The sequence below is a fragment of the Pteropus medius genome, unplaced genomic scaffold (assembly GCF_902729225.1).
Source record: "Pteropus medius unplaced genomic scaffold, Ma_sr-lr_union100, whole genome shotgun sequence".
NCBI lineage: Eukaryota > Metazoa > Chordata > Mammalia > Chiroptera > Pteropodidae > Pteropus > Pteropus medius.
In genome coordinates, this window is record NW_024349519.1 from 880,933 (window position 1) to 906,975 (window position 26,043).

Sequence of the window (26,043 nt, forward strand, 5' to 3'; positions counted from 1 at the left end):
CCTGAGAAACTGCAAGGAATGCAGGGATTCTTCTGCCTATGACTGGATGCCCAGCCAGGCCTTTTGTAAGAGCTTCAGGGCTCAGTGGATTTGGATTTGAATCCTGGCTCTTCCATTTATTAGCTCTGTGACCTTGGGCCAGTGCCTTAGCTTCTTCGAGCCTCAGTTTCTTTATCTGTATAATCAGGGTAATACTACTTAGCTTCTAGGGATTTCGTGAGGATTAAATAGCATATGTAAAGGATTCAGGGCAATGTCTGGCATAGTGGGTGCTCAATAAATTTTAAGTTGAAATATTCTAAGATCACTAACCTCTCAAAGTCAGGGGTTTGGTATTAAGGAGAATATTCAAGAAATACTTTTGCTGATGGGTAGAGACTGGTTCTGTGTATCTCAGAGTTGTAAAATCACTAAACCGCACTCCGTATGTTAGTCCCCTGCCTTTCTACTTGATGCTGTTGCCCTTGTCATGACTTTTTCACAGGCCTTAGGACCTCCATGAACCAGCGTAGTCCTTGGTCTGCCCTTTTCACCTCTGGTACAGCCATTAAAGGATTGGACTTTAAGAACCTTTCAGACTGGGACTTTTACCAAGGCCAGAACAGCCAATGTAGGCCTGCCAAGGTTGAGACTTGTACTCCTGGGACTGTATTGAACTCTGGGGTGGTGGAGGCCACTGTTATGCAAGCTCATTTGCAGATTGGCACTTCCCTCACCTCAATGCTAGCCTTAGAGTGAGGCCCAGATGATGTTCTCAAATGGATGGATGAGAAATAGCTAACTGGGAAAGAGCATCTTCATGTGAACCTTCTGTGTCTACAGTATGCTTTGGGCCCCTTACTTTGGACAGACTTCTTATTTGTGCTTGTGGTATTTTGTTTTTGCTTGCCGCTCAGCAGAATCAGCATCACACAAGCACTCATTATCCTCAGGCCCTGGCAGTCAGGGCACTTGGTGAATCCCTTGTAAAGTGCTCATGTCTGCACATTATTTTCTGTTGCATCTGGCATGAGTTCCAGATTAATGGTCCAATACCAGCTATTAGTTGCTAATTACTGCTGGCATCATGAGAGACTAAGGAATTAAGAATCTTGTGCATTTATGGGACAACAGGTCCTGGTGAGCTCCCAAAGCATTTGTCATTTCCTTGGAATATCCTTGTTAAAAGCTGTAAGCATAACCTCAAGAGTTGAGGGGTAGCCAGCTAAACAGTATCTGGTGACATCTAGCTTCTCAGTCAATTCCCTCCAAGAATTGTAAAGAAACCACCTAGCACTCGTAGCCTATAGATGCCCAGGGAAATGTCAAGATGGCGTCATGACATTGCAAAGTACCAGCTGCCTCTGATTGTCTCAGAGGCAAGAGAGCACAGAGGCCTACTCTATGGCAAAACAGGTAAAGGTAAAGATTCACGTCAGTACCCTGGTAGTGTGGAGGGTCTCTGAGGTGGCGAACAGACTGGTTAAGGTGTCATCTTCCCCACCTGAAGATGGGGAGAGGGACACAATACCAGCCCTCAAAGACTCCCCAAGTGCACCCTGGTGTTCATTCATGCAACAAGCATATATCAAGTATTTAGAATTGTGTTAAATGCCAGAGAAGAAAACATGACTAAGACAGTGTCTGCCCCAGGAGTTCAGTCTAGAGGGGGAGACAAACACATTAAACATATAATTGCAATGTACAGCTTGGGAAGTGCAGTGGTACAGATATGAGGAGCGTCCAAGGAGCACAGGGGAGAGGTGGGGCCAGGGGAACACTGCCTGGCTACAGGGATAATTAAGATTTGGAGAAGTGTGAGAGAGAAAGCATTCTAGGTACAGGGGCCAGCATGGGCAGAGACATGAAGGTGAGACAGCATGATGTGTTCAGAGAATCCTCATGCAGCTGCTTGGGGCTGTTAGAGTGTGAGGTATAAGGCCGAGTGGTGAGAGCGAAGGCTGAAGTGATAAGGAGGGCTTTGAATGCCGTTTTGAAGGGACTGTACTTCATGCTTTTCATAGGAGAGCGGTGTTGTCCGATTTTGAATTGTGGGCAGGTCAGTCTGACAGTCTAGCAGAGAATCAGAATTAGAGGTAGGCAGCTCAATGGGGGCCTGGTAGTGGTGACAATGATGGGAGCCTGTACGAGGGGTGGTTTGCATGGTGGAAATGATGAGAAAAATCAATAAATAATTAAAAAGATTAAATTTTGAGGACATGGTGACTGATTACATTTGACATTGGGAAGGTAGAGATGAGGGAAAAGGGAGAATTTAGGATTTCAGATTTCTAGCTTGCTAGATTAGTTAGATGGAGGTACCACTGGTTAAGAGAACACGGGAATAAAAATAACAGAAGGGAAAGTGAGGCCAGTTGGAGGCACGTGAGGTTGTAGAGCCTGTGGAAGTCTGGGTGCAAGTTGTAATGAGTGATTGGATATTTAAAGCTAAAGCTCAAAGGAGAAGTTTGGGACAGAAATATTTATTTCTATCCCATCAGTATCTACTGGTCAACTAAAATTTGGGGCTGAAAGGTTCTCATGCCTTTCTCTATATTTCCGCAGATAGCACAGCCCTTCAGTGACTGGGAGGGACAGCTCCCAGGACTTATGTAGTTGAGAAGAGTAGTTTAGGTGAGAGGGCCGAAAACAGAGATTTGTGGCAGAATCAGACCTCAGATTTGTAGACCACAGGCTTAACCTGAGGAAGTCGAGAGAAAGTGGGAGAAGTGAGGGATTTGAGATAAGGCAGAAGACAAATCTCCTCCAGAGGGTTAGAGAAGTTGTCCCCAGTCACTCAGCAGAGCACCTTAGTGACTCAATTCTGTCTCCCTGAATTCTGGTTCCAACTTTTCTGTGAATCCCCTGGGTGGCTATTGGTGTCTCAGTCTTATCTTTCAGAGGGGCATGTGTGCGATTGCTCTAACCTAGAGAAATAATAAACATATAAATAAATATATTTAACCTATACTGGTCAGCTATATCTATATAGTCTCTCTTTTATGCATTTTAAAGTACTTTGAGATTGTATTTTGCCTATGTGCTTACAAGCTAACTTGGGTCAGCGGCAGTGCCTGGAGTAGCTCCGCCCAGTTATAATTCATAGAGCTCTTCTCCTGTGCCAGGCACCATGCAGTGTTTTTCATTCATCTCTTCATTCAATTCTTACGGGAGGTAGATATTATAATCTTTATTTTATAGATGAAGAAATGAGTTCAGAGAAGTTTAATACTTTTCCCACTGTCTCATGAAAAGTACCAGGATTCAGATCTAGGTCGTCCCTGATTCCAAAGCCCATTCTGTTATCTGTAGCATTCTGAATGTTTGAAATGTCATTCAGATATGAGAGAATTGTCACCATGTGGTAACCAAGAGGACAGTTCCCTTTTCTTCACATGGTCACTCTTTTATTCTGAGACAGAAGCCTTGAACTTTAGGTGTCCAGCACACATGCTTCATTCATTCAGCTGGTTCCTCCTCAGTTGTGCTGTTTGATGATCAGCTGAAGCCAGCCAGACAAATCCAGGTGAACCTTACCAAGTTAGAAATGGAGATTTGTTTTCTTTGTAAGGAGATGGCAGGACATGGTAGAAAAAGCCATGTCCTGGCAAAAGTTATGTTACAGTCTGCATATCTGGGTTTGAATCTGAGTTCTCCACTTTCTGTGTGACCTCGAGCCAGTCGATCCCAGATTCTTAATTCTCTCCCCACTTAAACACGTATAATATTTTATCTCCAGTGGTTATTGAGAACAGTGAGATCATATGAGAAAAGTGCATGGTATATAAGAGATTTACAGTAATGTTTTTCTCCTGCTTTGTGACCCTGAGTGAATATAGCACTTAGGATGCCAGACGTTGCAAGAAGCAGAGAAGATCCAGGGTTTCTTTGGGTCATAAGATGGGAACTCTCAGAAGGCTCACTCCAAAGAGTATTTTTTTGCTAGTTGGACAATCAGATGAGATGTGAAAAAGCTGGGACACTCAAAGATGGAGTTGGGATGTGGGCAGCTATGACTTCTGCTGTCAAGCTCTGGCCTTCAGGATATCAAGGGGGACAATGTTGGGAGTAGGGCTCATGGATTGATAGCAGACCAGAGTCACTGTGATTCCTCCCCAAAGAGGACAGGGGCACTGAAGCTGAGGACCTCCACTTGGGAGCAATTGAAAAAGCAAGGAGACACAGAAGACTTGTAGTGCCTCTCCCCTGCCAATATGACTTGTGACAGATGTGTGCCCATGCCAGGCCTCAGTTTACCCTTCTATAAAGCAAAAGTCATGCCCCTCCCACATGTACACTGGAAATAGGATGGGATTCATTAAGTTTTATGGTTTGATAATAAGCTCCTGGACTTACAATGAGAATCCTGGAGAGCCAGAGCTGGCTCCCTAGCCCATGCACTGGGTAAGACGGTGTGCTGCCCCCAGCCAGCCTCTGCTGTCCACATGAACAGCCACAGTATCTATTGAACTTCTGTGTGCTAGGCATCCATGTCTAAGAACAAGTGTGTTTAAGGTAAAGTCCATGGTCTCACAGAGCTCGTAGTCTAGTTCAGAATACAGAATGTGAAAGGTGAATAACAATAAGAGAAAGAAGTGAATCTTCCAAGAAATCTTGTAATTAAAGGGTCTACCACAGTGCCTGACCCAGAGATGTTTATAAGTCATAGTTTCCCCTTTCTTTGTAAATATACAAGTTACCACAAAGCAAAACAGGTCTTCCATTTGGCACAATACATGATACATCAAAGACACTAGTGTTGGAGGAATGATCGAATACAATCATCAGTAGGAGTTAAAGGCAGTAAAACCCACCTAAGTTCAGGAGAAGAAGTGTGTGATGTGAGGGCTGTTTTTGGGGAGGTTTCATGAGGAAGGTTGATTGTATTGGTCCTGAAGGATGCGTACAATTTGAAGAGGCACAGAGGAAGGCTAATGTCATTATTGTCTCAGAGGAGGCATTGTGTGGGGATACAAGCTCAAGTATTAGGGTCAGAATTGGGTTCAAATCTCGGCTCCACCACATACTGGCTATGCGACTCTGGGCAAGTACCATGGCTTTTCAACACCTTTGTTTCCTCACTTATAAAATGGGAATAATCATAGTTTCACCTTCACAGAGTTGTTATGAGCATTAAGTGATATAATTCATATGGAGCTATTATCACAGTTCTGTCAATAAATGTTAGCTTTTATCATTATTACTATTTTTGTTTTGATGGTAGCATCATTATTATCCTGCTCATACTTACCCTAGTTCCTAAAACCCTTTGTCATCTGGCTGTTTCCTGCCTGCTGTAATTTTCTCATATACACTTTCATTTTATTATCGCAAATCACTTGGAGACTCTTGGACTTTTTATGGTGTTTTGTGCTTCCACGTGTTTGTAAATGCTGTCTCCTTACCTAGAATATCGCTATCTCCCCCTCCTTTGTTACCTTTGCCTGACTCCCTCGTGCTTGATGTTTAAGACTAAATCCTATAGCATTTCTTACAGGAAGCCTTACATGACTCCTCTGTTCAATTAGATGTTACCTCCCAGGGATCCCACAGTGCCATGTGCACCTCTCACAGCCGTGCTGTCTATACTCACCCCTGGTTTGCTTGTCAGCCTTGCTCTCTGGATATAAACTTCCTGAATATAGGGTTCCTGCCCTATTTATTTTTATATCCGTAGCTCCTAGCTTAGTGCTTGGCATACAGTTTTTTAGCAAAATATTGAATAAAAAATACACATACAAAAAAATCTCAGCTAGCATTATGTGTAACATTTACTACCTAGGTTCTGATTTAAATGCTTTACATATATTAACTTGTTTAATCATCATAGCAACCCTGTGAAGTAGGTACTATTTCTATGTCCATTTTATAAATGAGGAAACCAAGCTCATAGAGATTAAATAACTCTTCCAAGGCTATACACGTAGTAAGTGGTAGCCAGGATTCATACCAGGGCAGTGTGGCTCCTCATTTAGTGTTTTAACCATACTGTGAGACTTGTGATAGGATATTTATTGAACATACAAGAAAAGGTGAAGAGGCCTTATAAGTCATAAATTACAACTCCATGAACATGTTTTAAAGGCATTAGTAAATATGTAGAGACACTGTTTGGGGATTGAGGGGTGGTAGGTCTTGCCACTCTCATTTATGAAAGATTTGCTAGAGAAGATGGGATATTACCTGTTGTGAATTGGAGGAGGGGCATGGCTGGCAATTGGGAAGAGGATGATCTCTCTGGGGTGTAATATAGTAGAAAACTTAGGGACAGGAGGAAGAGGAATATATTATGGGGGAAATTCAACTTGCCTGGTCTTTATTGAGCACCTACTATAGTCGTAAACAAGCTGGTGGTGATCCCTGTGCCCAGGAGCCTGTAGTCTAGCAAGCTATAAGAAGAGTCTAGATAAAGAGTAGGACAGGTAAGTGGCTTAGACTTATGGCATAAACTGAAGGACAGAGTTGAAACTCAGATTGAGAAGTCTGGAAGTTTGCCGAGGAAGAAGCAGCATATAAAGTAAGTAATTTGGGCTATAGAACAAAAAGTAGATTAAAGGAAAGAGAGCTCAGAAATAGGACAATGGTGAGAAGTTGGATAATCCCTCTAAAAATAAAGGAGCTGAACAAAGGACTTGGCGGTGGGAGATGTAGTAGCAGGATCAATCAATTATTTAGTAAGCACCTGTACATGATTCAAAGAAGGATAAGATATGACCCTTATCCTTGAGTTCATGTTCTAGTTGTGAATAGAGGAAACTCACACATGAAGAGACACTTACGGAACACATTAAATTTGTGTTAAGGTCCGTGGTATCAGTGACCAGGTGTTTTCTTTCCTGTTTTTTCACCCATCTGGAATCCCATTTTCAGGGTTATCTCATGGTTCAGAATAGCTGCTGAAGTTCCAGCCATTACTTCTGCATTCCAACTAGCTGGAAGCAGAAAGGAGAAAAGAAAGGTATATTCTCACCCTTTAATGATATTTCTCAGAAGGTGTACACTACTGCTTGCATTCTACAAGGTCATAGCCACACTCGAATGTCAGGGAAGATGAGAAATATTAATTCTGGGCCTGCAAGTGCTCAAATGAATAATGGAGGTTCTATACTAAGGAAGTTGAGAAGACGGGGATAACAAGCAAGTCTCTGCCTTGTCTTTCTTCACATATGATTATACTTTAAAGCTCAGAAGATGGGCTGATTAGGTTAGGTAGCCACAGAGCTCTTGGATTTTGAGTCAGGTAGTAATAGGTAGAGATTCAGAAGATTGGGGGAACATCAATTACAAGCAAAGATTATGAAAAGAGTGGCTGTTTTAGGAGAGAATCCAGGAGAGGATAAGGCTGGTCAAAGATGCTGGGGTCAGGCTGGGGTAATCTTCTGAAGCTCTTTCTTATTTTAAGATAGTAAGAACAGTAGGCCAAGGAGTTCAGGTTTTCTTGTGTAAATGATAAGGAGTCAGAGAAGATTTCTGAAATGAGAAGAAACAATTTATCTTATGTGCTAGGAGGTTTAGAAATTTCATCCACATTCAGGTTGGTTGGGGGTTGAAGGCTGGAAGTAGGGATGCCAGCTGGAAGGTTATCCCAGAGGGTCAGGAGTGAGCAGTAGGGGCCTACATGGTGGTGATAGTGGGACTGGAAGGGAAGGTATGGATGAGAGACCCTGGGAGGGAGACGTATTGAGTCTTAGTGAGTAATGGTCTGTGGCCTGGGGAGAGTAACATACCCTTCTTTTGTGGGATGTAACCCTAAACATATTGTGTCCTCTGAGAGGTAGCACTACCTATAGGGCTCCCCAGGCAGGAGGGCAGAATATCAATGAAGAGAAGGGAGGACCTTGGTTGGCTGCAGGGAGCATGTGAGGTTCTGCCCCAGGACTCCTTGGCTTTGGAAAGCCGGCTGCCCCCAGCAGAATAGTTTCCATTCTGCGTAACTGGGGAGTGTGTGGGTCTGGCTAACCGCGAGGAGGGGCTGAGGAGCCAGCAGACAGATCAAGTTGCTGTAGCAGTGGCTTTTTAGCTAGGGCCTGGGGTCTCAGAGCTAACAAGGGTTCTTTTTTCTGAGATTGTGTGCTTCTTGGCTGAGTAGGTGTCCTCAGCCAGGGTCAGGGAGCCAGGTTACTTGCAGGGGTTACCTGATGTCAGGTGTGAGGCCAGCAGTGTGGCAGAAGGTAGAGCTGGGTGCTTTGATGGCATTGGGACATGGCCAACTTCCTTTGCCTTCTCAGAATCCAATGGAGGAGTCCTCTAGGATGAAGAAGGGACATTGGGGGCAGAGTTGTATTTGGAAAAAGCCACCTCTGTTCGATGGGTTTCTAGGACCTCCCCTTTATCCGACTTCTTTGATGCGAGTTGCAGAGCTCAGCCTGAGACATCTGGTGAATCCATCTCTTTTTCCTCCAGGCTGCTCAGGGACTTGGCCTGTAACTGCTCAGCAAGTCATTTCTGGTTATAGAGTCATCAGTGACCACAGAAGCACGTTCTCCAGACAGGGCTGGGAGCCTGTGAATGCTGGCTTTACCCTGGCAGCTTGTCCCCAAAGTGATAGCTTCAATTAAATAAAGACAAAAAGCCAGACATAAGCCACTATAGACATTTAAATCATGGTGCACCCTCTTTACTGATGTCTTGTGTCATGAGGTACCCCAGCAGCTTTCTCATAAGCAGCTCAGGCCTGTGTGTGTTTGGTTAGAGTTGTATTGCACCCATGAGCTCCTGTGCATAGAGTGGCAGGTGGAGGAAGAATGAGGAGCAGAGGGGGAGCTGCACTGTTGAGGTTGTGGGTTTGGCATCACCAGGGCTGGTGGCCTAGAGTCCAGGGAGGTGACTGCTGCTCTCTGCCCCTTCCTATTCTTGAACTCTCCAATGTGAGGGGGAGCTGGTTGAAATGTTCACCCCATTCCATCACAGGGCGTGGTACCTCTCCCTCCAGCCAAGTGTCATGAACTGTTCCTGTGATTTCCTTTCTGCCACAGGATATGGTTCTTCTCCCAGAACCTTTCACAGTTGTTTCAGGCTCATCCCAGGCTGGCTGTTTCAAGTTATCTTCCCCAAACCTGAGCTCTGAAAAGAAAGATGATGGGAGAGAGAGGCAGGTGAGAACAGTCTTGAGCTTCATCTTCCAGGCTGGCAGCAAAGCCAGGCTCGGCGCCTGGGTCCATGGAGGCTGCAGTGAGATCTGGCCACCAATACATTCCACTTCCTCCCATGTGCTACACCCGCCAGTCACGGGGCTGGGGAAAAGTGTGGGTGTTTGGAGGGGCTGCTGTGCTTCCCATGTCTGGACCTTTTCATTTTAGCTTTTGGACCTTTGATCAAACTCTCTGATTTTTTTTGGTTTCCTTTTGACAGGATTGTAGTTTTGGAGGGGACTTAGAAGGAGCTGTGCTGAAACAGCGAGATAAACAGTGACGCAGAGGTGGCGGCAGCGTAGGCAGTGGGCTGGGCCTGCCTGCCATCTGGGCGGGCTGGGTGGAGGAGGACTCCCGCCCTGCGTATTGGCCAGCTGGCTTGTGTTAAAGCACTGGCTGAAAATAACTCTCATTGTCTGGGAGCTGCTACTGCGGCAGGGCTGACTGTGGCCGCCAAGGGGGGCGAGGCCCAGGAGCTGGTACCTCCCACCCTTTGGGCTCGTGCCCTTTGGGAGCAGTGCCCAGCTGGCCACAGCTGTGCCTACTGCCTACCAGTAAGAGACAAGTGGAGGGTAGGCTGAGCCACTCCTAATGCTCTGTCCTTTCGTCGACTGGGGATGGGTCTTTGTGCCCAGTGTTGCCCTGGACTCCCAAACTTCATGCCTCCTACCACATTCCACCTTTGCCCTATACAATGGGCTGATCTATGGATGCCCAAAAGGACATGGTGGCAGCTGTGGCCAGGGGCTCGGCAGCATATGGTGCCCAGGACAGTGCCTTATTTCATCTCCAGGGAAGTTCTAGATTCAGCTTCCCAGGGTTCCTCACTTGGGCCTGGGGCTACCACGCTTGGGAGAAGTGTCCAGCCGTAGGGGATTTGGGGAGTAGTTCTGAAAGGGAAAATATTAAGGAAACCACTAACTCACATTCTGTATTTGCTCAAAACATCCCCTGCCTGCCTTCCTTAAAGCCTCCAGAATCCCCCTTGCAGGAAAGTTTCAGATATTTTACTCCCTGCCTCTCAGAGGAGCTATGCCATTTTTGTCTCTCTTCCTAAGATTTGTCATGATTGACTGGGGCCAAAGAAACAGCCGGGAGTTTTTGGTGGTGCCTATTTCTTGTGTGTTGGGTTTTCCCCAGGCCTGGCCCAAGGATACCGACAAGTCAGGGGTGAGTCCCAAAGCAGGGCCTTCAGCTGAAGGAAACCCCAACCCCACCGGCATTTCCCTCCCTGCAATGGGAAGGAAATGAGGAGGGGCTAACTGGCTGGGGGTGCAGAGCAGGAAAGAGAAGGGAACCTCTGTGACCAGATCTGCCTTCCTCCTCCTCAGCTTCACTGGGGGGAAGGGGTCAGCTGAGGAGTAAAGGTGCCTTGCTCCTACAGAACCCAGAAGGGTATTGGCCTTTGAACAGGACACTCTGCCTGGCCTCAAACTGGCAGTAAACCAGAGTTGCCTTGCTGGAGAAGCATCAGATCCACCCCTTTCTGCTTCTTCCCGTTACTGGTTTTTATTATTAGACTTCTTGCTGGTTCCCTCTGACTTAGGACTCAGTCTCAGAGTTGCTTTCAGTTTGAGTTCATCCTCCTCTTCTCCTCCCATCTTCCTGGGGTCTCCCCGTCCCAAGGATGGTGGTATTTAATTGCCTTCTAGTCTTAGAGGAAACCAGAGGGGGATCAAAGAAAAAGTAAAGGATTGCTATATCTTCAGAATGTTGAGAAGCAGTTGCTGAAGGAGGAACAGAGGCTGAGATAGAGAGACAATCCAGAAATGAGAAGGCGGGTCCTTGGGATGTCACCACATTACACAGGCGTTTTAGGAGGAAGGGGAAGGGAACTATGTTGAACACCCACAGTGTTCTAGACACATACAAACATAAAATGTTTATCATTTAATCCTCATAAAACCCTGGGAAGTAGTGAGATTATCTCGTTTTATGGACGAGCTCAGGTTCAGAACTGAGGTTCAGCAGCTCTGAAGAGCCCAAAGTTGCTCTTGCACCAACTCCAGTGGCCTCTGTTCCAAGACAGCTGTGCCTCCTTCCTGATCAACAAAGGTCCCAGCAAGGAGGTAGCAAGAGCTTAGCCTTGCATCTGCCTTCTAAGAGCCCACAGTCCCTGCGGAACCGCTGAAGGAAAGTGTCAAGGAAGCAAACCTTTGACTGAGACCGGAACCTTGTCAGGTTTGCTCCACAGCTGTCCCCGGAACTCAGGAAGTTGTCCTTCCTTAGGGCAGAGCAGCTTCCTCAGGACATTGGAGTGCTACTGGACTCACGCACATTATCAGATGGAAGCAGAAGCCCCAACGACCTTGTCTGCCAGGGAGAGAACTGCCCTGACCAGGCCCTGTTCCCACCCCACAGCCAGTGACCAAATTCTTGTGAGAGTACCGGAGGCTGGGGGAATTCCCCCTACCCACTTTCTTCCCCATCACACTTCAGCCCCAAAGAAGCAAAGAAGGCTGGCATCACAGTCCGGAAGGTGCTACCCAGAACTATAGACTGGAGGATGTGGGCTTGTGGTCAGAGTTGATTTGTGCTTCTGCCACCTGTTTTTATACTCTAGGGGTTCATCTCTTCTGAGCATCTAATGTTTGACCAGGTCCCTGATATGCCTCTTGCATGCTCTCAGATTAGGGTTCCCTAAGGGAATGACTTTCCTCTGTATTTGAAGTCTCAGGAGTACCAAGTGTTTTCTCACCAGTTCACCTGGTGGGGAAGTGGGAGGCCGCAGCAGCTGGCATTGAGTGGCTGAGGGAGGAAGTTGTTGTAGACGGGATGTCATATTTGCCACAGTAGTGACATGCTACCCCGACCCTTTCCCCAGTGGCTTTCTTCCAAGGGAGACAATAGAAAACTGTTTTCATGATGCAGACTTGAGAGAAATGGGCAGATGACAGTGATGTGCTTAGCATGTGCACAGAACCAGAATGAGGCCTGAGGACTGTTTCTGTTCCAGTCTCCCTTTTGGTTCAGCTGGCAGCAGCCTGGCCCTGGTTAGGTGGGAGACCTTGCTCCGGCCTGCCTTTGACCTTTGAGTCCCTGTTATGTTGTGGGCTTCTGCTCTGCACACAGACATGCCGAGATTGGCCCTTAGCAAAGTAGTTCTGGAGAGAGCATTTGGGGTTGTATTTGCCGTCCCTGCCCCACTGCCACCCCCCACCCATGCAGCCATTGGTATTGCATCAGCAGTGGGCCCTCTCTGGTTTAATCGTATGTCTGTAGATAAATGCATAATAGATATGTATGGTAGAAATAAATGTATAAGGACTTTTTTTTTGGTTTCCTAGAAAATGGAGGGCCCACTCACAGGATACTCCTGCTTCTTCTGGACTAATGCAGGGTTTGTGACTCCTTGGTGCACACAATTCATGTCCCCAGGGATTGGGATATCAAGGAGCGGGAAGAAGTAAACCAAGTGGTCATGCTTGGGTTAGAGCTGAACTCGGGAGCAGTCGGCAAAGGAGAGAAAGATGAGAGGAAGGCCCTCCAGGTGGCCTGCAGTGTGCTCGGGAGGGGGCTGGATTTGTGGGAAGTCATGCGGGTTATCGGAGAGCTATGGTACTGCAGGTGGGAGATCGTATTTGATTCAGGAGTATGGGGGTGGGGCAGGTGCAGTGATCTGCCTTTAGGGGCAAGGGTTGTGACCTGCAACACAGGTAGCCGGACTCGTTAGCAGAGAGGCTTGGCTGGATGGGGATAGAGGCTGCTGGCCTGGGTGTGGCCAGGTCATGGATGCCTTGTGCTTCACTCACTCACTGACTCACTCACCTACACTTTTATTCAGTAGTGAACAAAGTAAAATGATATCTGATCTGTCTTATGTTCTAAATTAGAGTGTCTCAACAAGAAGTTAGGACACTTTACTATAAATTAATTGGGAGCTGTGTGTTGTAAGTAATTTGCTACTAATAAAGTACTAAAGTTTTAAAAGTTATTTCCTAAAAATATTCTGAGAAGTTATCTTTATGCTAATGTCCTTCTCCTTCACTTGTATCCTGATATGAGACAAAAGGGTAGAGTTGTAGCATCTACACAGGCTGTGGGTGGCTCAGGATTTGCCCATGGGTGTGCATAGTACAGGAAGGCCACCCATCTCTCAGGCCATGGGAGAAAAGCAGATTGAAAATTTCCGCTTTAAACTGGTGGCTCTCAAACTTTTTTGACCTGTCCCATGTGAAGAAACATATTTTACAGCATAACCTATATGTGTATGTGTATACGTATATACATAAACTATAAAAGAAAAAAGCTTTATGAAAGCTTCATTATATTTCCTACTTGCAATGAATTCTGGTATCTTCTATTTTAATCTGTTCATTTTCCTTCAAGATAAAGATAATCTCGATTCACTAAATTGATTCCATGACATATGGTTTAGAAAACATTGTTCACCCAAACTGAAGTAAATATGAAGAGGAGGTGGGGGGGTCTGTCCCGCTTCTCTGAGCCTTCCTTATCAGTGATAGAGTGTCAGGGTGAACTGAGGGTCCAGGAGAGGAAAGGTGTGCGTGCGTAGTCTAGCTTTTCTCTCCTCTAGGTGTGTGTGTGTGGGGGGGTGGGCACATTCAGCCCCGTTGACTCAGGTTCTCTCCTCAGAGCTCCATGAACCTGCCTCCCGACAAGGCCCGGCTCCTGCGGCAATATGACAATGAGAAGAAGTGGGATCTGATCTGTGACCAGGTAAGGAGTTAGGGCCAGGGCCAGGAGGTGAGGGTTGTGTCTTGAGCTGGAGGAGGCAGCAGGGCCAAAGGCATGGATTGCAGCCTTGGAGTCTGTTGAAGAAGCTGGTCTGAACTTGGCCTCAGTCTATACCCACTTCCTGTTCCAAGAAGGACTCTTCTAACAGAGATAGGGCTGGTAGACTGAGTTCCCCTCTAGCTCCTACAAAGAGCCATCTTGATTTCTTCCCAACAGGCAGTGGCCTAAAGGAGGTTTGTGTAGGTCTGGAGTGTAGGTCAGCTGTGGAGGAGTTAGGTAGTTTTTTAGCAGCGCCTGTTTCTGCCTTTCCCCAGGGTGAAGGCTGTGCCTGACGGGGTAATAATGCAAAAGACCATGTCTCTCTCTCACTCTGCCCCAAACATGGCAAGCAGCAGGATTTTTCTCATTATTTACAGACTTTTATGAACAAGAAGCCCCAGTCCTCTAGTCTCTTGTTCCCAAATCTTAGAATGTGATTATTAGAAGCTCTCACTACATGAATAGTGTTTAGAGCTGGACGACAATACAGAGGTTATTACTTAGCTCAGAACTAAGAACTAAGACCAACTGCCTGGCTTTTTCTCCTTTAGACGGTTGAAGATCAAAGTCACAAGTCTGAACTCAGACAGGCCTGCCTATAGGGCTAGGTGCGTTGGCTTCTGCTGCCTTACCTCTTGGGAAGTGTGGAAGCACCTGACACAGTGCAGGCAGTGTGTTTGCCCAGCAGTTTGCCATGGAGCCTTGCATGAGTAAATTTATTATTTATTTTCAAACACTGAGTAAAATCATAATAGCTAGCATTTATTGAGCGCTTATTGTGGATCAAGCACTTTGCATTTACTTAAATATCTCATTTAATCCTTGCAAAAACCTTGTAAGGAAGGCACCTGTTATATTTTGTAGATGAGGAACCCTAGTAAGTGATGGAGTCAGGGCGATGGAGCCAGGGCTCAAGCAGCCGACTCTGTGCTAACCATGAGGCTCCTCTGTCTCCCAAGTCACGCCGCTTGACCTAAGGTAGGATTATGCCTCAGAGAGCCTAGTCCAGGTCCCTCCCTCTCCAACAAAGGCCCATTTCCTTGTGTTCTGCATTAGGAGGAGTTGGCGAACATGGTGAGCATGTGCTTGAGTTTTGAAGAACAGCAACCCTTGTTACTGAGTTTCTTTAACTGATAAGCTCTTAGTCTTTTCTAGGTCACATTATTTTAGCTCATTCTCAAACCTTCCTTTTTTCCTTTCATTTTGCTTTTAGTTCCTATTTTCTAACATTATATCATTCTTCTGGGCTTTTCTGGCCCCTCTACCCCCAAGTCTTCAGATATCTCAGTTGTGAAGGCCTTTACAGGACCGGAGTGCCTGAGTTTTTCCTGAGTTTCCCCTTGGGTCAGATAAGGGGTTTCGGCCAAAATGGTGAGGGCATGGTCTCATGCCCTGTGTTGAAGGAGATCGAGGAATGACCTTGCTGAAAACAATCTTCAGCACTGATGTTGCTTTGGACTGTTGGGGCCTAGGGCCTAGGCAAGGAGCAGAAAGTGTGTTTGCAGCCCTGAGCTGTGTTAATGTTGCAAAACCAGTCCAGCCCCAAATTCTGGGTTCAGAGCTGAGAAAGTCAATCTCTATAAGGATTGGCACCCCTTCCCTTGGCCTTCCTACTCCCATCCATCAGTTGGCTAGGCAGTGAACAACAGTTTCCCCAATCACCTTTGTTATGGGTGCTGTTCACAGCTCTTCGATCTCTGCATCTACACAGCAAGCATCAGGCTCTTAAAATAATTTTGACATGGAAAAATCTAGGCTAATGGGAGGAGGGGAAGATGGTAACATATGGGAGGCACCCGAAGACAGGTCAGGGAAGGGAATCTACAGTTTAGGTGTTGTTCAGGGCCAGGTGACACCTTTAGGAGGCTGGGTCCCTTCACATCGAACGCAGTGAGTGCTCTACTTCCTCAGCACTCCTCAGAACATCAGGTGCACACGTGTGTTTCCCTTACAGGAACGATTCCAGGTGAAGAACCCTCCGCATACTTATATCCAGAAACTGCAGAGCTTCTTGGACCCCAGTGTAACTCGGAAGGTGAAGTGTGAGGCAGGGAGGCCCCATCTCGCTGCCCTTTATAGTCCTGTGGTGTGGAGTCCTTTGACTTGGGGTGGGCCATCTGCTTCTGCAGTGGGAGTTGGGTTTCTGGGTTCAGAGGCCATGCGCCTGGAGTGGCTGCCTGATGATAGAGAGAAGGCCTATCACTGCCCTCTTGTATCCTTTCCCTTTCCCTTTTCTACCCCTTTTGTTGGTTCTGTGAAGTTGGATTGGGGCCTCCATCGGTGACAGAAAATTCCATGTTTACAGAAGTTCAGGAGGAGAGTGCAGGAGTCCACCAAAGTACTGAGGGAGCTGGAGATCTCACTTCGTACCAACCACATTGGGTGAGTCAGATTTGGCCATCAGAGCCTCTTGGTCACTCAGGATCTGATGTCCTCTGAGGATGGTGTGCCTGTTTATCTCTCTGCCAGGGGGCAGAGTTGCCCCTTGAATGGCTTTGGTTCCCTAGAACTTCAGACTGTTCCTTTTCTGGCCTCTCCCCCTCAGCTCTGCCAGCTGCTGACTGGATGCTGCTGGCAAGCTTGGGACCTCTCCTGGGGTCCTCATCCTGTGGCTTTGAGTGGAAGACGTTCTCACAGCAGCTAAGACTGAAATCTGCCTGTGGCCTGGGACCGGGCCAAGGAAGGCCCAGAGAGGGACGGGGATGGGGGAGCATATTACATTGGGTAGCTAAGACCTAGTTCCTGGACTGTTTGTTGCCCAGAAGGTTATTTGCTTGATTTTGAGACAGTATTAAAATGAGTAGAAGTTTCTTGAAGTACCAGGAAAGAAGATCTGAGGCCGTGGGGACCAGGGGTTGAACATCTTCTGTTATTAACAGACCCTGGTACTGCTATCCATTGACAGGGCCCCTAGGAACTGTGTGAGTCTTTTTTTTTCTTCAGTCTATGATGGGGAACCAGACATGCTGAACAGGCAGAGGGCTAATTCGTCAGGTACAGTGAAAGATGGCAGTGGTCTGTTTCATAAAACCAAAACCGGCCATAGTATATATAGTGAAAGTGAGAGAGAGGGAGAGACGGGGGGTGGGTGGGGGGAGGGAGAGAAAGAGAAAGAGAGAGAAAGGGAGAGAGAATGTGTACACAAAGGACGGTGAGGGACACCTGATAGAGAACTGCAGGCAGGGCTGCAATCTTGACCAAGGGGCCTGGCACAAATATTGAGAGCTTACATGAGTAGGAAGTTGAGCCATAGGTAGGGGTGGGGGTCGCCAGGCAGGTATCAGTCCCAGGGTCCTGGGCTTCCTGAGAACAGGGGTGAAAAGAACCAAATGACATCATCCACCTTCTCCTTCTGTCCATGGCAGCTGCCCACTTGTCCACCCCTAGACTGAGCTTACCCAAGGGCTCTTGTAGAGGCTACGCGTATGTAGCCAGCTGCTTCAGCAGTCACAGGAAAAATGACACAGGAGAGAACAGGAAAAGGATAGTTCCTGGCCTCTGTAGGTGTGCTCAGTGGCCAGAGTTGGTTTTCACACCTCTTCTGTGAACCAGACATTGAAAGCTGACCCACTAGGAAACGTGTAACGAAGCTTTCACCTTTATTTGGTGACTCTTCAGAGAGAGGAAAACTGTCAGGGCCTCCTCAGCTGCCACGACTGTGACGGCAAGAGTGACACAGATGGCAGCTTAGAGAGCGCCACCTACCCTGCACTCCTCCACAGGGCCTGTTCTTCCCTCCTACCCTCCTTCTCAGGCCCTCCTGTCTTCCTTATTAAGTCTTCCTGTGTGATGTTGGGGGTCTGCTTTTCTCTGGAGAGGGCAACAGAGCAGTGTGTGACAGTCCCTTCTGCCCTCCCCTTCTACCTGGTGCCCGCCCCTCTGGGCACTGGCCAGGAGCTGGGGACAGAGCAGCATGTTTCCCAGGCCTAGGGCCCCTTGGCAGTTGGCATACAAGTTAGAGGGCTTGGACCTGGTCCTTGGTTCCCAGGGAACGGCTTAGTGTCTGGCATCTTAGGAGCTCCTGTCATCTGAACTGTGGCTTCTCTGAGTAGCATACAGGAGAGCCAGGATCCTTCCAGGATTTCTGGGCAGGAAGTTAGTCAGGCTGTCCGGCTAGGGTGTGGAGCATGCTCCGGGGTGGTAGGAGCCCAGGGCAAGGTAGGGAGAGGAGTATCCTGCTTCGGCCACAGCCTGATCGGCCTGGGGCCTGCAGAAGCTGGGTGTGCAGGGGCAGCCTGATGGGAACTGAGACCCTGGAGTGGAGAGGGCTGGGAAATGAGATTCCAGAGCCTGGGCAGCTCCTCCTCTCCTTGCTTTGTATTGGTTTCTCAGCCTTGCCTAAGTGCCCTTTAACCTCTCCTCAAAGTGTCAAGATCCCGAAAATAGCAGTGTAGACTCAGACAGGAAATGAGAAGGGGGTGGGGAGCTGGAGAGCAGACAGACAGGAAACGGGAGGCCTGTCGGCCCCCAGAGAGGAAGCTAACTTCAGGCAGCTCCGGTGTCAGTCAGCCTCAGCCAGAGCCTGCTGCCAGATCTCAGGCAGGCCTGGTGCTCCAGCCCAGCCTCTCTCTAGCTCTGGGTGTGGTCGGCAAACATGGCGCTTTTGGGAAGAAGCCGCCTGGCAGGGCTGTTGAGTGCAGCTGGCCTATAAAGACCCCAGACCTTCTGAGAGAACAGAGCACTCAGGAGAGTCAGAGTTTCATCCTGAGAGCTTTATGTCCCTCTGTGCTATGGAATGAACCTGTCCTATAACAGCCCTCCTGGGACCCGCTCTTTACTTCCTTGCCAGGAATATCTCAGCCCAAAAGGCCTGCAGGCAGAATGGTGGAGCTGCCCCAGTCTGCCATTGTCTTTAGGGAGCCCTAGTGTCTACCCTCCTGCCTCCCTGGCTGAAGGGGCCCAACCTCTCAGTCTGGCTCTGAGTGGTCACAACCATTCTGCATGACTTGAGTTCCTGACTCTTCCCCAGTCCTTTTCCCATTCTGCCAAACACAGAACTCTCACATATCCCTCTTTATTTCCCTAAATGCCTTTGCTCGAACTTGGTGGAGAGCGCTTAGGTTCAATATACCTCTGTTCCAGAGCTCTCTGACCCTCCCTGCCTGTCTTTTGACTGAGACTTTGGTCAAGTTGGAGACCTGCGGGTCTATCAGACACAGCTCTACACAAAGACTGCAGTAAATGCTCTTGATAACCCCCCAGTTCTTCCAACAAACATTATTTAAAGGTGATGTTTTCGAGTAAAGCATGCCTAGCCTTGCACTAGACAACAGAGACACAGAAAATGATTGAGCCGGGGTCTCTGGTCCTTGAGGGGGGCCTCCTGAGAGCTTGTTTGGCTGATGTGGTATTGGAAAGCTGGTACCTCTCCCCATCCCTGGCTCCCTGTTAAAGGGAGGTCCAGGCTGGTGACATGGCCATGGGTGGGTCTGCCATGGGTTTTGATCTTCAGAATGTTTCCAGCCTAGTGCTAGTTTTCAGGGGATCCAGGAGAGGGTCGTTGGGTCAGAGGTCACTCCCCTCTTCCCCTTTGCCCCACTTTAGTGTACCCCTCCACTGTGTTTTCTTTATCTGCAGGTGGGTGCGGGAGTTTCTGAATGATGAAAACAAAGGCCTGGATGTGCTGGTGGATTACCTGTCCTTTGCCCAATGTTCTGTCATGTGAGTATCACCCTGGGACTGCAGTTGGGGACCAGTGAGGGAGGACAGAAGACACAGATCAATTCTGATTTACTGAGGAAGGTGAGAATGCAATAGTGAAGATGAGAATGGGTATCCCAGGCCAGAAGGGAGTAGCCGAGACAGCGGTGGGGGATTGGACAGGCAGCCAAGCGAAGAATGCCAGATGGCTGGAGTAGAAGGTATGTTTTGGCGGTCAGGAGTTAAGAGATGTGGAAAGGGAGCACAGAATCAGAAGCCACAGGATCCAGACTCCAGGCTAGGAGCAGTCCAAGGAAATGTCCTGGCTTCTGGGAGAGATGCCTTGGTGGGGCTCACTTGCTTTTAGAGAGCAGAGTCTTCAGGAAGCTCCTTTGGGTCTCTAATTATGAGAGGGTTACTCCAGGTCACCCCAGAAGCAGTGAGCATAGCATGACCTTTGACCCAGACTTAAAAATGAAGCCTTCAGGAACCATTTTCAAGCAGGTTGGGGGCTTGGAGGCATCTGGAAGTGAATTAACACAGATGAGAAGGCAGCGTGAGGCAGTGGAAGGAACGAGGAGATTTTGAGTAAGACAGACTGGGTATGAGTCTTTGTTGTTTACCATCTGTGTGACCTCAGGCAAGAGTGTGTCCCCTTATATCAAAGGGAATGTACAATCCAGTCCAGGGTTGTAAGGATTAGACAATAAATGATATGTGTGTAAAGCACATTGCAGTATTTGGAACGTAGTCTGTACTGTGGCAGCCACTTTATTGTTAATCGTTAATGTTCCAGGGGGTATACCCTACCGTAATTACCTGCATATATGGGAAGAGGGGTTATAGGGATCATTCACTGGAGGACCAACATATTCAGACTTATACCCAAGACTTAAGTCAGCCCTAGGGTGACCAATCAGCCTGGTTTGCCTGTGACTTTCCTGTTTTAGCCCTGAAAGTCCACGTCTTGGGGAATTCCTCAGTCTGGGGACTCAGCCCTAGCCTCCACTTTCACTTTTCTTTCTACTGTCCTTGCCCCACCAGCCATTCTTCGTCCAGCAAGTCTTTAGTCTCATCTCCCAAGGTTTTCAAACTAAACCCTCTCCTAGGGTTGGCTTGTCACCTTTTCCAAATCATCCCCTGTTAAAACCAGGAGTGGCCCACTCCCCATTCCTGTCCTTACAAGTCATGCCTCGTGATCCTCGAATCCTCGTGTCCCTTTAAAAACCACTCTTTTTATAGAAAGAAATGAAAAACATTTGCTGAAGTGTTTTTTTTTTTAAATTCAGAGTTTTTATAGTAAAAAGATGTAGATCATTTTTCCGAATAAGCCTATCTCGTTTGAAAAGCAAACAAACCCCAGCTGCTCTAAACCAAAATATACTGGGACCTCAGGATTGCAGTGTCCACGGGGCAATGCCTCTAACTCTGTTTTTAAAAGAAAGACTTGAAGTGAGCGTGGGTGTGTGTGTGTGTGTGTGAAGGAGAGAGAGTGTGTTTTGGGAAGGGTCGAGAAGAAAGGGTAAAGCCAAATAGAGTTTATATGGAGGTATTTATTTATAAACTGCGTATGCCAATGTAGGGAATACTATTAGTGATAGAGAGAAGCCACTGGCAAGTTGTTTCCCTGTCAGCAAGACCCTTCTACTTGAGAGCCCCATAAACACCTCCTGACCATCAGGACTCTGAGCCTGCTTCTGCTTCCTTTGGAACATTCAGGCATCTGCAGATGTTACTTCCTATTTCAGAAAGACTCGGCCTCTGTGCCTATGACCCTGGGGCTGTGCATGAGTGAACAGAAGCCTCCTTGGAAGAACCTCTAGGAGATGTTCACTCAGTCCTTAGGGACCTGCAGTGGGGAAGGACAGGAAAGAGGAGTGGGCTTGCTTCTCAAGGGGGTATATTTCGATGTGGGGATATGTAAGGTAGAAGTCCCTTTGTGTTTGTGATCTTGAGCTGTCCTCTTTGCCCTGGCCACAACTGCTGATGGTGGGAGACATCTGGTCCCAGAAACAGGAAGTGACAAACATAGAAACCATCACAACTCCTTTAGGAACTAAGGACGCCAGTCTATACCTTGGACCTGTGATTTCTTTCCATAGGGAAGCTGAGGCCCCTGGAGCCTTTATGTCAGAAAAACCTAGAAGTTTCACACAGGAAACCCGGTCATTCAAACCCAGTGATAGTATGGGACCGTAGTTTCCTCTTGAACTTAGAAGACTTTCCCGCTCTGGGCTTGCTGGGCCCCCTATTCCCTTCTCTTTTGACCTGCCCTCATGAGCCCAATCCAGAAGCAGCTGGGCTTTTTCAGGGCACTCAGGGTCCTTTGGTGACTGCCATTTGCCAACTAGCAATACCTGCAGTTGGCCTGTTCCCTACCACCCTTTGGCAGGGCACATTCTCTAGGGAGAGCCACAGCTTCTCTGAGATGTCCCATCTGAGGTTGGGAGTGCAGAAAGACTGCCAGCTCTCTATGTCCCCTTCGGCCCAGGGGGAGATTGCTCCTCCTGGAGCTGCCCGGTCAGTGGAAGCAGCGGCTAGCCTCCATCAGCATTCCCATCTCCTCAGATCCCCGTTCTGGTTGCTGCCTGTGCCCGCTCTGCCCTTGTCCTGTGTTGGTGGCTCTCCTGTACAGAGTTGGGCCTCTGCTGCCCAATTCTGCTTTCTCTTCTGGCTGCCATTGCTTCTTGTTGCCCTAGAAGTCTACAGGGTGGGGGAGGGCTTGCCGGGGGGCTTGGCACTAAATTTCTCCTGTGTGTGCGCATATGTGTCCTTTCCTGCTCCAGGTTTGACTTTGAGGGTCTGGAGAGTGGTGACGATGGTGCATTTGACAAGCTCCGGTCCTGGAGCAGGTCCATCGAGGACCTGCAGCCACCCAGCGCCCTGTCAGCCCCCTTCACCAACAGCCTCGCTCGCTCTGCGCGCCAGTCTGTGCTCCGGTATGTGTGCTCTCGCTCTGCCCGCCTGCCTCCCCCAGCCCCAGTCCAGGTCCTGGGTAACAGCGGTGAGTGCTCATGCTCCTCCCTCCACTCTTGCTTCCAGGCTCAGCTCTCTTGCCCTCTGCCTGCCAGTCTGTCTCTGGTCTGTCCTCTCTGTCTCCTTGACTCTGCCCAGCGATCTGTCCTGGGTAAGTACATTGCCCTCAGCTGTGCCCACCCCATCTGGGGTTCCAGCTCTCCCCCTTCTCACCCCGTCTCTGGGGGCCCCTCCATTCCTCATTCTCACTCTACCATTCCTCCTGGCGTCTTGGGCAGGGCTTGTCCTCACCTAGCTCCCTCACCTTCACTGAGGGATCCAGCTCAGGCCTTCCTGTTTCCCTCTGGGTCTGCACTCTGCCCCATCAGCTGCTTGGAGACCAGCTCCCACCCAGCCTGCTTGCTGCTCGCCTTCCCTTCATTTCTTCTTTTAGGTCTTTTTTCTCCAAGGCTGCAAGGTGTTCATTTGTCTGCGGTATCTTAAGAGCTGTCCTGCCCGGAGGCAGTTGGATTGACCTGAAGACTTCTCTGAGCCCCTCCTGCCCAAGGAGGCTTTCCTTTGGGTCCTGTGGTCCTTTCTGTGATCTCTTTTTTGTTGCCATGCTTTACTCCTGGTCTCCTTTGGGTTTTGCCCTCTGATACTGCTCATCGTTATAGTCATGCATAAGCATATACCATTGGTGCCCTCTTTCTTTTATGAAACATCATTGGGGAAGGGAGTACAGTCATATGTAGCCCCCACTGCTCCTAAAGCCTTTGGGGTCTACACTGCATTTTCTGGGACATAGAAGTGAGATAGGAGCCAAAGACTCCTTCCACTGTGTGGAAGATGCAGTGACTGGAAAGAGAAGGAGAGAAGGCTCAAACGAATGTCTCCTTGGACCCATCTTGAGGCTAGGGAAGCCTACACACCTACTGTTGTATTTTGGAGGACCACTGGGCTTGGATGGTTTGGACACTGATTATAAAGCGGGAGTCCTGGGTAGCTGTTGACAAAGATCTGTTCCAGGGAAGTGAAATAGCTGAGCGCCCTGCCCCGCTGCACCTTCTCTCTCTAGGCTGATGGCGCAAGCTCCTCTTTCCCCATTTTCTGCTGCTGCTGAGGGGCAGCCTGCTGTCTGGGTGATGGTGAGCACTCCTAAACCTTTCACCAACAGCCACCTCTCCCCCAGGTACAGCACTCTCCCTGGGCGCAGGGCCCTGAAGAACTCCCGCCTGGTGAGCCAGAAGGATGATGTCCACGTCTGCATCCTTTGTCTCAGAGCCATCATGAACTATCAGGTAAAGGGGTAGACCAGCCATGGGTGCTTGACTGCTTCTGCCTCATCTGCCAAACCAGGAGAGCTAGGAGGGCACCAGCATTAACAGACGGGTTTGCTGGTGGGCCTGTAGTCAAGGAGTCAAGGATCTGCCTTTCCCACCATCACGGTCTGCCTTCTTTCTGTCTCTTCCCCTTGCTACAGTATGGATTCAACTTGGTCATGTCCCACCCCCACGCTGTCAATGAGATTGCGCTCAGTCTCAACAACAAGAATCCAAGGTGAGCTCCTTCCCTCCCCTTTCTTCTTCCCCCTGCCAAGAAGTCCTGCCTGGCCTTGGGGTCCTGTGGACTGGGTCAGTGCCTTGGTTCGGCTCCCTCAACTATGTTGAAGGAGAAGCAGTTGTCCCTGGCTTCTCTCTGGTCTGCACAGCTTAGTGAGGGAGCAAGCTTGCCTTCCCCTGCCTTCTTTCCCAAACCCAGCCTCTCCCCTCATCACTGAGGCTGTCTCCACTCTCTGAAAGGACTCATCCAGTTGTGAACATGAGCTGTGTGGTGGCCAGGGTAGGGAGCTAGGGAATTAATCTTCCTTCTTCACCCTTTAGGACCAAAGCCCTTGTCTTGGAGCTGCTGGCAGCTGTGTGTTTGGTGCGGGGAGGTCACGAAATCATTCTTGCTGCCTTTGACAATTTCAAGGAGGTCAGTCTCCTGCATGTGCGTCTGTGTGTGTTTGGCAGAGAGGAGGTGGGAGCCAATTTCATCCTTTCCTGCAATTTTACACATCTTAGTGGTTTTAACATCCCTGTGCTTACCTAAGTAGCCTGCCACCATACCCTCCCCCCACCCCTGCCACCCTTTTTTTTTAATAAAACCAGAACTTCAGTCTTGCCAGATTGTGTGCCAGGAAGTTTCTTGATTGGCCAGCTAAGGATGCCCTCATATGGCTTAGGGCTCTAGTCCAGCAGTCCTAACCTATCATCAGAATGCCTAAAGAGCCTGTTAAATGGACAGACTCCATGGAGGCCTGGGTGTCTGTGCTTTAATAGGCTCCCCAGGTGGTTATCAGGCAGTGGACGCACTGGTAGAACCCAAAGCAAATGTCTTTTCAGTGGGAGGAGAAGACAAGCGAGGATCCTCTTGGGTTGGTGGCTGTTGTTGGTGAGGGGAAAGGGAGCTTCTACTTGGAATTTCCCCAGGGTCCAGCTCTGAAACCCTCATCCACTTGAACATAGGATTCCTCAACATCTAGCCCAGCTGTTGGTCCCACCCCTTCCTCCTCTGTGGACTGCTTCCCTAGCATCCATTGTTTAAGCCAGGAAATAGCTCTTCCTCCTTGAAGACGGAGCTCAGAGGAGTCTCAGGACCCCTCTCACACAGGGGCTTTCCTGCACCCTGGCCTCTCTCCTGCATCCCTACTAGGACCTCAGTCTCTTTCCTCAGCCATGCCTTCCAACGTTCTTCCTTGTTTCCTCCTTCCTTCAGTCACTTGGCCACAGCATACCCTTTGGTCTCTTCATGGCCTACCCCCAGAGACAGCTAAAGCCCCAACTAAGGGCACAGACTTTACTGAGCTCTCTCAGCAACTTGGCAGAGGACCAGGGACCCAGGGCAGATGCAAAGTCCCAGGCTTCCTTCTGTCATGTCCCGAATGGCTCGTTGCCTAGAGAGTTGTGGTTAAACTTAGTCCGAACCAGTCCCTTTGCTGTGACGTTTCTGGGAGCCAGGGCTCAGGGGCTTGGGCTCTGCCTGAGATAGGTCCTTTCACTGAGAAGTTTGCTTGTTCAGGTGTGCAAGGAGCTGCATCGCTTTGAGAAGCTGATGGAGTACTTCCGAAATGAGGACAGCAACATCGACTTCATGGTGAGGAGCTGGGCCTGAGTCAGGAGCACGGCCAGCAGGATCGCATGCTCCCTGAGAACAGGGGCCAGGCTGACAGATTTTGGTATTCTGTGTAGAATCTGGAATAATTTTCTCTACCCAGTAAATGCTCCTTGTCCACTCGCTCACCCAAAACTGCCTTTAGAAACTTCAAGACAATGTCATTTGGGTGTCTCAGGTCTGCCTCCTTTTCCCCTTTTAGTGGCCTCACTGTCCCTGATTTGGATCCTTTTTAAACAGCTTTCCCATTCCTAAGATCTTCCTCCAGCTTCTCTGCCCTTCAGTCTAGGGTCTTCAGCTAAGTAGGGATATCTCAAGAAGTATATGCTAATGTGCAGAGGAAATCAGATCTGTAGCTTCATTTACATCTATTTCTCATGTAATTTACTTATCTTCATACACTGAATATTACATTTGACAATTTTTAAGTTAAAGTACTCTTTTG

General features: G+C 48.5%; 1 protein-coding gene across 3 annotated transcripts in view; it reads left to right on the forward strand.

Annotated features, from left to right (window-relative positions):
• Positions 1-26,043, forward strand: part of FMNL3 (formin like 3) — a 51,247-nt gene that overhangs the window by 15,975 nt on the left and 9,229 nt on the right. For 2 of the 3 annotated variants that reach the window (XM_039882095.1, XM_039882093.1), the window contains exons 2-10: positions 13,707-13,790; positions 15,802-15,882; positions 16,153-16,229; positions 19,425-19,508; positions 22,274-22,426; positions 23,635-23,743; positions 23,926-24,002; positions 24,326-24,419; positions 25,506-25,580. In XM_039882095.1, coding sequence (XP_039738029.1) covers positions 13,707-13,790; positions 15,802-15,882; positions 16,153-16,229; positions 19,425-19,508; positions 22,274-22,426; positions 23,635-23,743; positions 23,926-24,002; positions 24,326-24,419; positions 25,506-25,580 — 834 coding nt within the window. The remainder of the gene's footprint in view (positions 1-13,706; positions 13,791-15,801; positions 15,883-16,152; positions 16,230-19,424; positions 19,509-22,273; positions 22,427-23,634; positions 23,744-23,925; positions 24,003-24,325; positions 24,420-25,505; positions 25,581-26,043) is intronic. The other variant, XM_039882096.1, reaches the window with a different exon arrangement.